Source organism: Diadema antillarum, unplaced genomic scaffold, assembly GCF_040938485.1.
Source record: "Diadema antillarum isolate AM-2024a unplaced genomic scaffold, OU_Dant_1.0 scf00000211, whole genome shotgun sequence".
Classification (NCBI taxonomy): Eukaryota; Metazoa; Echinodermata; class Echinoidea; order Diadematoida; family Diadematidae; genus Diadema; species Diadema antillarum.
The window spans coordinates 370,971-385,437 of NW_027271100.1; the positions used below are offsets into that span (position 1 = coordinate 370,971).

A 14,467-nucleotide genomic window follows, 5' to 3' on the forward strand; every position below is an offset into this window, starting at 1 on the left:
TCTGCCGACTTCTGCGAATGCCGACTTACGCAGAAGTCAACATGAATTTTAAAAAAAGGGACACAAATCGGGACTTTCCCATTGCGCCGACTTAACGCGCCAAATCATACAGCTTCAAAACAGGTACTCGCATAATGTACCTTCGCTTTGTTTTAAAGGTTCACGGCGTTGCTGGAAATCAGCTAATATTATATAGCTGGTAGTAAGCTCTTAGCTGTGACTAAATAGATTTAAAAAAAAAAACACCTTGGTATAGAAAGGACCAGCAGCTGAAATGTCTCTTTCAAGTCGAGCTGTTATGCCTTGCTGTATGTGGCAGGGCATGAACCTCGAACTTTCATATTGAACGCACAACGTGCAAGCCATTAGACCATAGCACCTGCAAATCTTGATCGTGTTAGAGAATCAACACAGACATCGGCAAAAAAAAAGAAAGAAAGAAAGAACACGCAGTTGAAAGACATTAGTGGTAAAATAAAATGAAGAGGAAGAGCTATGCTGGATCCGATTGCCTTGCTCATATGAGAATTATTGCAATAATTACTGTGACAACGCTTATGTAACAAGCAATCTTAACTGTAAGAGCGTCATGTTACTATGGTATATTGCATTTACTCCAAGTTATTTATAGTAAAGCCTAATACAGTAGAAAAAAAAAACGACAACCTGATTGCACATCACATGTTATGTGTGTCATTAAATGGGAAATCCAGTCCAAATATAAGTTAGTCTGATAAGAAAGAGTAAAATATTGCGAGTTCAAAGGTATAATTTTGATTGAAATCGGAAGAAAAATAAAAAAGGTATAACATTTTGAAGTTTCGCTGTTTTTAGGGGAAACAGCTCTTGAACAGTCAAGATAAATATTCAAATGGCAAAGTGAGCATGTGATTCCCTCACATTATAAAAAAACAATTGAAATTTCCTGTGTTTCATTCAAACGCAATTATGCCCCAGGCTCAAATCCTCGTATATCTAACTGATCACTATTCTGACGTTATTCAGCCAGGAATAACATCATGTTTCAGACTTCAATGACAGAAACAGTGAATTTGCGTCATTCTTTTTTTGTACACGATCAATGGAAAATTGTGAGGGTATGACATGGTTAGTATTTGCATATTCATATCCACTGTACAAGAACTGTTTTGCAGAAATTAGCAAAACTTCAAAATGTCATAACTTCCTTATTTTTCATCCGATTTCAGTCAAATTTTTACCGTGGAACTCGTAAGATTTTACTCTGTTTTATCAGACTAACTTATATTTGGACTGGATTTCCTCTTTAAGTCTAAGCCTGGTATATCTTTCCATGAGATAGACACATTCAAATTCTGGAATGTAAAAAAAAAAAAAAAAATGGTCATGATACTCCAAACGACAAGCTAAAAGACAGTAAGTTATGAACAAGTTATTCAGTCATCATATATAAAAATCTATAAGAAAGCTTTTCTTAAACTTCACATGACGACCCGAATAATGCCGGACTAATATCAGACGAGGACGTCATTCCGGCGCCATTGTATCTGTAGATATCATGCTTGGTAGGTGGTTTTTGTACCATGATGTAAACCACCGACAAAGATACCGCAATATGTCTAGCGATGTTGTATTAACATGAAAGTAACCAAGACACAATCGGAGGGTGGTTAAGACTTTGAGTCCAAATGTCTACAGATGTTGGTGTTAAGGCACAAGATATATACTTTTATCTATATAGCTATGATTAGGTAAATTACAAGAAACACATTGCTATGGAAATTTTGCGTGCGTGCGTATGCCACTGTGTCATGAAATTCATGAGCGCTACATTGTGCATTATACCTTCATGCCCCTTGTGATGCAAGATATTGCTATGGGCAACGTAATAATCGACATTACAATTTGGTAGGACAGAGGGGCGGGGAGGGGGAGGAAGGGAGGGGGAGGAAGGGAGGGGAAGAGGCAGAGGGAGCAGGGAGAGGAGTGAGGGATGGGAGATGGGGGAGGGAGAAGCTAAAAGTGAAAAGGGAAGGGAGCGAGTCTCATTGCTTTAATAGCGCGGTACAAAGTAATGTTCTTCTCCGTATAGTGGGTGTGCTATTTATTTACTGTCTAGACGTCGCTTAATCAAAGATACTCATCCATAACTTGAAACGTTTCGTTTAACGTTGTTGAAGGATCTCCAGATATAATCGAGGTATTTCACAACATCTAAACAAATTACTGTCTTAGCTTTCGAGCAAATTTATACTCTTCTTATAATCTAAACTGTCTGTTCATTGTATCCTGTGAAATCGCACGAAGAATGTCACATTTCAGGAGTGTGTTATTGGAACAAGAACAACATGGAGGTGTAGATTTCTATGCTTTCTGTGAGTTGAGAGAAAAGCGTGATATATCTCATAGATTCCTCCCCCAAGTTTGCATGGATTACCACCATAAAGATACCATTTGTATATTTATCATTATGTCCAATCATTAAGTAATCCATGACAATAATGGCTTAACATTCGACATGATCATTCGGTAATATCAAAAATTTCGACAGGTCCTTAAACCGCGTTACATCCACTCTTTCTCAAAATTTACGTATTCCAGAAAACGCACAGATTTTCGGATACATTTTTCTTTAAGATACAGCATACACACTATCTCCCTCTCCCAGCGTTTTACTAGTGTCCTTATAGACAACTTATTCTTTACATCATGACGTCATTACATCTAGGAGACGAAAAAGGAATGACAATTGCTAACCTCACTTCCAACTTGAAAAGCATGTACTCCCATGTGCATTCACCAGAGAATGTAAATAACAGGGCAGCCACGGCGCCCCACCTCGGACCACAAAGCTTTAAGCAAGCCAAGCGTCAAAGCTATTGTCCATGGTCTCAATTGCCGAGAGAGCCTGCACAATGGCCATAATAAGTCTTCCATTATCGATTTTTGTACACATTCCTCTAGCTCTGGCTTTATTAGGATCAGCACTAGAAAGTTAGGGCACACAATGATTGCGTGTGGACCGAAACCGGTGCGGACAAGTCGTCACGTTCTCCATGTACATTTTGTTCTATCCGTCGGCCCTTTGTCCGCCAGCCCATTGAAACCAAACGTAAAAAGGACTTGATTGATGACAATTAGCACTTGAAAAAGATTCGATTCGTTCATTATCGTAGACCTTTGTTCACTCTCTAGCATTGCCTCTCGTTTTAAAATAGCATTCAGCTTACATCTAATTGAGATGTGCGTGGCAGGTTCGTGAGAACGCGATACGCTGCATTTTACATGTCGTTGCTAATAATAGATTATCATCGTTTTCATTCATCTGTTTACACATAACTCACAAATTGACCCCTCCATTACTGTGAATGAATTACACATGGTTTGCACCATGTTCTTATATCACACTATTTCAGAATGCCCTTCTTAAGATCATCACGATTATCTCTACCTTTTTCAATAAATTCTCTGTTGCAATAAACGGTTTAATGAGCACTGAGGAACTCAAAATCACTTATTTTATGACAACACATTGTCATCATACAACGACACCTTTCTTACTGTTGCATATTTATGGCTCCTGATGATGATTACTGTAGGCCTACTTGCACATAAAATGCCCAGCATCTCTCGACATAAGTGCCAATGAATTTATCATGATTCCTGTGGTATCAACATTTTCACCGGTTTTTTTTTTTTTATATTTGTCCTGTTTTAGGTAAGTGTCATTGACAATAACAGTCATCTGCTTTGATGATTACAATATTGTATGATAAGCTTGAAAATACAGTGACAGGCACTTTCTCTTTATAACTGTCCGTTGCAAATAGATGGAAATTTTAAAGGTAAATTACTTTCAGGATTTTTTTATGGGGGGGGGGTGTTTGTGAGTGTCTTTTAATTGTTGTCCCTATCTCATTCTTACTTCCAAAGATTTCATTTCCAAAGCACCCACTCTTATGGATAACACAAATAGATTTGGAACTCATATCCGTTCATTATTCTCTTTTTTTTTACACGCTTTTTGTTTATATAATGAGTCTCAAAATGCAGCTGTGAAATGCCTAAACGGATTAAAGATGGACGAAAATTGGCATTGCTTGTTTACGGCCTGTGTAAGTGACGTAGACCGAGGGGGATGGACCTGGCGTGGAGGAAATCCGTCCTATCCGAGCACTCACGTGACCAACATTGACCAATGGCACGTCGGGACCTGCAGGAAGAAAGATAATGATTCATATGTCAGTTTACTAATGTTTCAACATTTATGCATTTTCCCTGATAGCCTGATATTGAGCTGTTATCTGTTTACATCCCTATATACGAAATTCATATACAAAGCTCGCGTGAGATTTTCTCTCTTTTTTCAGGTAAGGACACTATCGGGATGCACGTAAAAGTGAGCTCTGGATAGAAATTGATTCAGAATGACAGACAATAAAACAAGAGTTTAACTATCCCATTTGATTCTAAACGATAAAGGAAGTTGCATTTTTAACGTATGGACACCGTTTGACATCTGTTTTGGAGAGGCACATCTGTATGTCAAAAAGAAAAAAAAAAGAACAGAAAATCAGCTTACCAACTCAAGAACTTGTAAAATATAGTAATTCTAATGTAATCAAGACATTTGGGTAATCGAATATCTTATATTTGAGAAAAAGTGGTAAAATTATGTTTCATTGATGAACATATTGGCGTTTAGTTCACAGAATGCTGCACAATGTATATTATTGTACCTGAATGTTGTAGATTGTACGTCCATATTATCATAATGTGTGCGTGTAGACATCTCTTTATATTGTTCTTTAGCTTCATTTAACTGTTAACCATAATGTGCGCCCCCCCCCCCTAAGATTTGGACCGGGGATTTGGGAGGCGGAAAAAAAATGCGTGTATACTGTATGCACGCACATGAAGCGGGTCTCCTTTGCAACCTTTCATCAAATAAGATTTTTTTTTTTTAATATTTCACTCAAAGTGTGCACCAGATCGTTGAATTTCAATTCAAAATATGCAAAATCTCTCGTGCTTGGGAGGGGGTATCCCCCTCCCAAACCCTCCCCCCTCTGTGCCTCTTTCCCTAGCTAAGTACACTTTTTAGATTTACAAAAAAATTCTGAATAATTCTGGGTGCAGAAGACTTATATTCCGAAAACTGAAGGTTCCCTCATGTATAAGGGGAATTTCCCCTTTTAATCGACCCTTTCCTCCCTCAGCCCACCCCCATCAGTTTTTGTGTGTGTGTGTGTGTGTGTGTGTGATTTCCCAAATGTTGCTTCCATCAAATATGCGTTTGCGAGATATCTCAATTTCAACCTTAAAAAGATAAAAGCTCCATCGGAAGGGAAGGGTGGAGATAATACTCGCCCATGCCTTCTCCCTGCTCGCCCCCCCCCCCCCCCCCGCCATGCAAAGAAGTAGACTGTGGCTATACCCAGGTCGCTTTATTTCAATTCTAAAAACGCAAAAGCTCCGCGAGCGGGAGGGGGAATCCCCCTTCCCCTAAGCTCTACCTCACTAGACTTTATACATACGCACAGATGGTGCACATTCGGAATAAGAGCTAAATTCCGTGATTTTAACACTTTGATGAAAAAGTATTGCACCAAAAATGTGCACCAGATCGCTGAATTTCAGGTCTGAAAACGCAAAATCACCTTCGTGTGGGAGGGGATATGCCCCTATCTACACCCTCGTGTGCATGCTTTTTCTGTTTGATTGCTGAACAGACAGCGTTCATGATATTCAGTGTAAGAATTAATACAAGAAGACTAGTGTATTTAAATTATACCATTTTATAGGCAAATTGTTCAATAATAATCTACAGTAAAATATACTGCAACCTTATTAAACAAGTGGGACTGTTTCAACTCGTTAAAACACGCAAAAACATGCATCAAATTGCACCATTTGCAACATCAAAATGCAAAAAGTTCTTACCGTGGGAGGGGGACCCTCCCCCTCCCACACCCTCCCCTACCCCCTCGTTCGCTCCACTCGCTCGGGATAAGTCGCGTTCATGATATTCAGAGAAAAGAATTAATACAAGAAGTGTATCTCAATTATACCATTTTATAGGCAAATTGTTCAATAATAATCTACACTAGAATATACTGCAACCTTCAACAAGTGGGACTGTTTCACATCAATAAAACGCGCAAAACATGCTTCAAATTGCACCATTTGCAAAATCAAAATGCAAAAAGTTCTTACCGTGGGAGGGGGGACACCCCCTCCCACACCCTCCCCTCCCCCCTCGCTCGCTCCGCTCGCTCGGGTTCAGTCGCGTTCATGATATTCAGTGAACAGAATTAATACAAGAAGTGTATTTAAATTATACCATTTTATAGGCAAATTGGTCAATAATAATCTACACTAAAATATACTGCTACCTTAAACAAATGGGACTGTTTCACGTCGATAAAACGCGCAAAAACATGCATCAAATTGCACCATTTGCAACATCAAAATGCAAATAGTTCTTACCGTGGGAGGGGGGATACCCCCCTCCCACACCTTCCCCTCCCCTCGCTCGCTATGCTCGCTCGGGTTCAGTCGCGTTCATGATATTCAGTGAAAAGAATTAATACAAGAAGTGCATCTAAATTATATCATTTTATATAGGCAAATTATTCAATAATAATCTACACTAAAATATACTGCTACCTTAAACAAGTGGGACTGTTTCACGTCGATAAAACGCGCAAAAACATGCATCAAATTGCACCATTTGCAACATCAAAATGCAAAAAGTTCTTACTGTGGGAGGGGGGATACCCCCCTCCCACACCCTCCCCTACCCCCTCGCTCGCTCCGCTCGCCCGGGTTCAGTCGCGACCCTGGGAGGGGGGACACCCCCCTCCCACACCCTCCCCCCCCCCACCCCTCGCTCGCTCCGCTCGCTCGGGCTCGGTCGCTTCGCTCCCTCGCAGACTAACCGCCCCCCCCCCCCCCCTAAGATGAAATCCTGGCTACGCCGTTGGTTTGAGTACCGACTGGCACAGAAAACCCCTGCCAGTGTTGACAACGCACAGTCCATATAACAGGAAGTTTAAATAAATCTCCGCTGTAGTTTGTTACTTTTACTCCTCCCTCGGGTATGTTCGTTCCGGTGTTCATTTGCAAACTTTCTCAATTTTCCACATAAATGATTCTTGCATCGAGTTGTTGTTATTGAAACTGACTGAAAAACTGCCCTTCTTCGACATAAATACGCAACGATTATCTAGTGTTCTTAGTATTAGCCGTGATGAAAATGAAATAGTCATAGACATGTCAAAGTATGTATGTCCATGATATTTTTTTCTTGTTGGTTTCTCTGTTTCCACTCCAAAGTTTGGAAGAAAAGACAAGGCATTGTATGACAATGTGTTTAAACAAAGTTATGATTCATCTCATGTTAGTTTTCCTCTGTTTTCATTCCACAGAGAACCTGCTTCGAAAAGCTTATAGCGGTATACAATGGCATGTTCCGGATTGAGAGAGCGAGGGAGAGATGGCCCAGTGACTATGCACAATAGGGAAACCTGCCTGTGGCTTCTGTGCGGATTGAGTTCAATAAGGCAGACACAGTCATCGGGAAACACGATCAAAAAAACCAAAAAGAGCTCATCAATCTAGCTCATTGATCGTCGCATGTATAAAGAATGACGCACGGGTACAGACACTGCGCCGTTCACTATATCATTGTCGTTGGAAATTGGTAGTAAATCTTCGACACTTATCAGTATACTGGTAATGTATTTATACTGCAGTAAACATTAATGATGGGATAACTGTCGTGTGATCCACTACGCACGCCACGGTTGGCCAGCAGTAGCTTATCGTAGAATTCTGTTTGTGTCTATCGCCACGATTGAAATCGTGGTCTGAGTCGTGGAGTAGTTGTGGTGATCTTATCAGATCTCATCAGATCTCATCAGATCTTGAGGTCAAACGCATAGATCGTAGACGGTTTTTGAACCGTCCAAAACTACTCTATATCATCACGATTGCCATGACTGACCTCCTGATGTCATCACCACGATTACTCTACGATTCAGACCACGATTCCACAGTGGTGAAGATTGTGATATAGACATAATCATACAAAATATTGTACGATCAACCACTAATGGCCAGTCGTGGCGTGCGTAGCGGATTGCACCACGCATGGAACTCAGCATTAAGTATATATGTCGAAACTAATCTATGCTCTTGTGGATCATAGCTTTTGATCTTCATTCTCTGGAGCGACCGCTAAAACCATTACTCTTGCAGAAAAAAAGAGAAGGGTTTGCTTTGTAAGCTTCCATTTATCATAATATACATTGAACAAGACGTCTTAGTAAACACAAAGCACTCACTGATACCTGTGATGTCTCATAATGACTGAATATTTTGGTTACCATCCAAGATACGCTCTCAAATATATCGAGGGAGACCATTATTCATACCAAAATACATCAATGCCATGATAAGCCGTGCTTATGGTCTGATTTGATACGTTTTTGTTCTGCTTCTAAGAACTAATTCAGCTTATTCTTCCATGACGAAATTTGCATTCGATTTCCGTTTAATGACTTATGCAAACAACAGCGTGAGCAGTGACTTGTGTACATTATCATTGTGCTTTCCCCATGGTTTGATTGATTAACTTTTCATTTAGAGTAGACATTAATGCCCATTATTGTTTTCCACCCAGAGAAGGGGGAAAAGAAGGTTTCGTGTCCCGGATGTACAGGGTATGTCATATTTACCTATACAATGCAGACCTGTTAGTATGTTAGTCTACATTTTACATGTGCAAGGCTTGTTACGCATTTAAACTTTCCAATATACACAGGTGAGAGTTTGCAGAAATATTGGAAATGACTATGCTAAACAGAATGTGCATTACGTAAGCTGCAAAGTGTAGGCCCTACTACAAAGAATTGCAACTACTTGAGTATATGGGTGATGCATTAAAATAGAAAACAAAATGAGGAAACAATTGAAGAGTTTGTTCGCAAAAAACCGATAAGTCTATATTTGCCAAATGGAGATATTTGCGATTAAAGGTCAAGAAAAATAAAGAGAATAATAAGAAAATTTTTGCTTCTTTTGACCATAACTTCAAAATGTACCTTTATATGTAGTGACCAATATATTATTTAAAAGGCATTATTTTGTACTTTATTACAGAGACCGTACTTCAAAATCTTTAAAAATGGCCTTATCGGTTTTTGCGAACAAACTCTTCAATTAAAGTGTGAAGTCTCGTGCTGTTTGAGATAATAGTTTCTAACACATGTAAAAGCGAGTCCATCGATAGCCCTCCGGACCTCCATCGTAGTCATGTTCTTGTTTTAGCAATCTTTACTGTACATTAATTGATGGGTGTAAAAGTAAGAAGTATAGGTAGTATCATCGTAAGATAAACCTGTGGATTACCAACTTATCGTTTCACCATTCACTTATACTTTTACCCTTCTTTGCGTGATAATAAATGGAAATGTTTAGTTTAGCGATCCGACAGTAAAGTTTCGCATCTATTGAAAATATAATGGAAACGAAACTTTCAGAATACATATCAAGTTACCAATCCCTCCAGAAATCCGTGACTCACCTCTCCTTGCCGTGGTTCTTTCTCCTTTCTACTCAGACCCCTCACATAGATTTTGCCGCATCACCGTTCTTCTTTGTTGCATTGTTGTTTCTTGAACTAGGCTTTTCACTTTTAGTGCTTTTTCCACTAGGATTGCGTTGTCTCTTTTCATCCCTATTCCTTTCCCCTCCCCCTCCTCCTTTTCCTCCATCTCCCCCAACTCTTCCTCCACCGTTAGCTGTCCCATTATTCCTGTTACTAGCACTACTCTTTGTAGGACCGCTTGGTTTTCTCGTTCTTTCTCTCTCTGATTTGGGTTGGCTTTGCTCTTTAGCGACAGTGGCTCGTGGGGAAATGTCTGTGGCAGTTTTACTGGGTCGCTTTGTTCTACTGACTTCAGTTTCTCTCTTTGGTATCTTAGGCACTTGCTCGTGAGTCCTTGTTTGATCGTCTTTATCATTAATGGGATCGGGTTTTTGTTTGTCATCGAGGACGTAATCTGCCTTTCGGGCAGACTCATTTTGAGGTATTTGGTAATCTTTGGAGTTTGTGATGTGTGGCTCCGTCACATCCATGTCAGAGGCTTCAGTCGATGGTGACAGAGATTTCAGTGTCTTGAAGTCATCACCTTTCCCCAGTGACAGCTGAAATTGGGTTGCAGCAGACTTCCGGTCAGCGGATTCATTCAGTTCCATCGCCTCACCTTCGTCATCTTTTAGTGGCAAGCTACTGTTGGTGTTGAAGCTATCCTCCTCGCTGCTATGGACGACGCTAAAGAGAGGAGGGAGATAAGGCGGAGGAGGACGGAAGCCTCGTTTATATGGGTCTGATTGGTTCTCGGTTGCTAGGTCAGCTGCCTCCATTTCCCCATCGTTGCTTCGTCCTCTTGCACCCACTTGCAGCTGTAACCCGTTCGAGGTGGCGAACAAGACAGGGATCGGGAAAGACCGGCTGATGGTCGACCGATCTAAAGTTGATCTATCGGTCACTGAGCCGTCGCTGCCATCCGCCCAGGATGACCGGACACCGGGAATCCGTACATGGTCCCGAAGTGCCGACTCTATGGCATTGTCTGGACGACCAGAAAAAACGTTCCTAATTTCCTTCCAAGTTTCAGGCCAAGCTGTGAGGATAACCACAGACACTAAGAAGTCGTAAATAAATTTTAGGCCTGTGCAAACAACCCAGAGTATTTCGGATCCCGACGACCTGCCTGAATAAACGTAGATCATGTGGATAAGTTGGTATGGCCCTATCAATAAACACCACAAAACGACCAGCACCCCGACGGGTTTGGCATGATTCAGTTCCTTTCCCGTGCCTCGCAATTCGGCAAGTTCGTCGTACCCAGCTTGCACCAGCCCACTGTCCCTTGCATTTGTCTCCCACGCTAGACGTACTATATAAATATAACTACAGAGGATGGCGATCCATGGTGCTATGACACACAATAGTGTTATCAAGATATTAAAGACTAGATTGTTTTCGTAGAGGACGGAACAGAAATAGCGGAACTCGAAGTAACTACTCTCGACGGAAGTGACAATAATGGCAAGGTTGAACGCCGTGCAGTGAATCCACGTGTAGCCGGCAAAGAGGTTTGCTTTGACGCCGATAAAGTTTCCGATGTATGAGTCGGAATATTTGAGTGAAAATATCCTGTCCAGTACGAGAATCAAGAGGCACATGATGATCTGAGTATGGATGAGATTGAAGACGAATGAGTTTACAACACAGAGAAATGACAGATCGAGCCACACAGTACCATTAGACAGCATTGACGCTGCTATGAGAGGAGCGTTGAACACGCAGTCACACACGGCCGTGATGGCTAAGTTATTGAGAAAGGTGTAGAGCGCACGACTCTTGTAGCACTTGTGCCGGAGCGCGATGACAACGGCGACATTGCCCACCAGCGCCAGAAAGGTGATGACGAGCAGGAGCGCGCCGGCGATATTTTGAGTTCCATTGTTCTGCGTCGAAGACGGGATGACGGTCGACGAAGATTTATAAATAAGTGCGGCGGTGGTCGAAATCGACGTAGATTTACTGGTGGTAAGTGATACAGTGGTTTCTAGCCCTGTTTCTTCCTGGCTGGTAGTCTCTTCCGCAAAGACGGTTGAAGCTATATTAGTCCACAGAAAGTCTGTTGTGCCATTCACTATGATGTCTGCAAAGACCGACGTATCGCTGTCACCACTACCCCACGACGTCACGTTAGTGGTTGTGTCTACTGTGGTCGTCATCATGACCTTTGAAAATCCAGTGACCAGGAATCTGAGGATTGTCTGCCATAACGTGTAGAGAAGCGATTCCCTTGACGCCCTAGAAAGTCTTCATACAATCGCTATACCTCATGCACCGCTTGATTGAAGTTATTGCGTCTCGTTCAAACATATACGATGAGAGAGTACACATTGTATGTCATGCAAAACTCGCCGATACATTGGACTGTCATATTGACGCGATGAGTCCATCTCATGCAGTCTGTGTCATCGATGTGATAATAAAATAATTCAAAGGTGGATTTTCAGCGATTCTAATTCAAAGTCAAGAAAGCCATCAAACTTTAGCTTACCCGTATACAATGGGGCCAGCGGTAAGCTACTGTACTCAATAGACACATCACGAATCCATTGATGATATACCAGTACAGTCCCTTAATGATTACCCACGAATGAGCGCTTTAACCCAGTTTGAGGGTTTGTTTACCAGCAGGTGGATCGCTAGCGTTTGTCGCATTTTCCCGATGCAGACTTGTTGCTGATAAAAAGGTCAAAAACGCTGATTGCCTTGGTCCTTGTTTTGAAGTCTACAAACACATTTTCGGGTTTGCTATCACTAATTTCTATCAATCTACTACGTGAAGTCCTACTGCGTGAGAAAACCGATGGATCGTTACTGTCGCAAATGTACAGAGGCTGGTACAAACCGGACCAATACACAATGAAATGCCCGCCGTAGGAAGGTTACGCGGGACGCCATTTACATGACAACGAAGGGCGCCATGCGGCACAGTGGTATAGGACTGAGTACACACTTACACACACATACACACTCACACACAGATAATGATGGCAAACAGCGTACACACTCGGTCATATCCACTCGCGGATATGTACACACATAATTATACGCACACACAGTTCGGCGCTCTTTCACATAGAAGGGGCGGAAATAATTGGAAGGTTTATCACTTTCAGTTAATTTATCTTTCGTTTTCCCTCCTAAAAGGAGTGACGACACGAAGTATAGTAGGCTCGTCTGCCAGAGTTAAGCAATAATTCAAGGATAATAAGCATAAAAGATCAGATCACATCATTCATTACGGCATTGTGTAATTAAATACCCCAGCATAGTCAGAACGGTGTTACGCATTATCATCGTTCAATATGTGTATACGTATATGTATATATATATATATATATATATATATATATATATGTATATATATATATATATATATATATATATATATATATATATTCACAACAGTAGGTCAATATAAACTCCGTTGGAGACGTAAATTTGACGAATTTTCGCCCATAGGGCTTTGTCGAGTCAATACATTTGACACTTTATTTTGAAGCAGATCAAAATAAAAGATGCGTCGTCACTGTGATGGTAGCGCGTCCATAATGAAACAAAGAAAGAGAAAACTGACCAGAAACAAAAGATAAACAGTGAACATTTTGAGCAGAGAAAAGGGGTTATCCCGATTGAAACCCATTTTCTTTGTTCAAAGTTTTCACTACAATATATATGTATACAGTATTATAATGATTATCACTATGCTTATCAATATATACATATATATATATATATATATATATATATATATATAAAGAAAGAGAGAGAGATGAAGTGAATCCATACCCATGTTGTTCCTGTATTTTGAGCGAGAATGGTTTTAAAATGCATTTTAGCAAGTTGTTATCACGGCCTTATGAACAACCTTATCCACCACAACGGGACCCCTTTACTCGTGTTCTTTCATATCTTCTGCATTTTTTTTTTTTCAAAATGGGAACATTCTGTACTTCTAAGTGTCTCCTCGCTTTGCTGGTTTTACTCCAAACAGCCTAGAAATTTGGAAATTCTGATTCTGAATACCAAGACCAACTGCAGACTTAAAGGGGATTTCCAAACGATTTTCATAATTTTACGTCATTTAGTACATAAATTGGCAGCTCCATGCATAGAATTGTGGAATGTATTGTGGTCCTGATCGGAGAAACCAATACTCTGAAAAAAACAAAACAAAACAAATCAAATTGAACAAGGATGATGACATATAGAATGCTAGCATACATTTCAGAAATTTAAAAGAATGTAATTCCATACAATGCATGTGCTTTAAAGTTCTTCTGTGTAGAATTTATGTATGCTTTCTTCCTTTGTTCTGCCTTTATACACTCATGCATGCCTATGATGACGCTACCATGTTATTATCCTTGTTCATTGTTATTTGGTATACATTTTGGAGACATTCTTATTCCTCATCCAAATCACTATAAATTCTGAAACTCTGTACCCAGCATAACCATTGTGTAGTTGTTATTCAAATGTAAAAATCTGAAAATCATCCAGAGGCCTGGATCCTTTAAAATCATCGCCACGGACACAAGAGCTCGTGTGGAAGTCAAGGTGTTCTAGTAATTGAAAGGCATCCTTGTGATGCGTCAGTAATATTGATAATGGCCATTTCAACGGTCAAGGATTTTATTTGTGTTTGAGCTGGCTATTAGAAATTGCAAGCATGAAAAGACTGGACAACCATTGCTGGAGTGAGATTATGAACGAATGGGTACCTTTGACTGTTTGCCAAAAGGTATAGTCAGTCGTTTTACCCTCCTTCAATGTGCGAGAAAGATTCTCTTTATAGCACGACTGAGATTAGTAACGAGATTGTGCGCTTGC

General features: G+C 40.5%; 1 protein-coding gene across 1 annotated transcript; it reads right to left on the minus strand.

Moving 5' to 3' along the window:
- Positions 1–9,609: 9,609 nt before the first annotated feature.
- LOC139724353 (uncharacterized) lies at positions 9,610–11,793 on the minus strand. The gene has a single exon (XM_071635505.1). The coding sequence runs from the start codon at positions 11,791–11,793 to the stop codon at positions 9,610–9,612; it is 2,184 nt and encodes a 727-aa protein (XP_071491606.1).
- Positions 11,794–14,467: the final 2,674 nt, after the last annotated feature.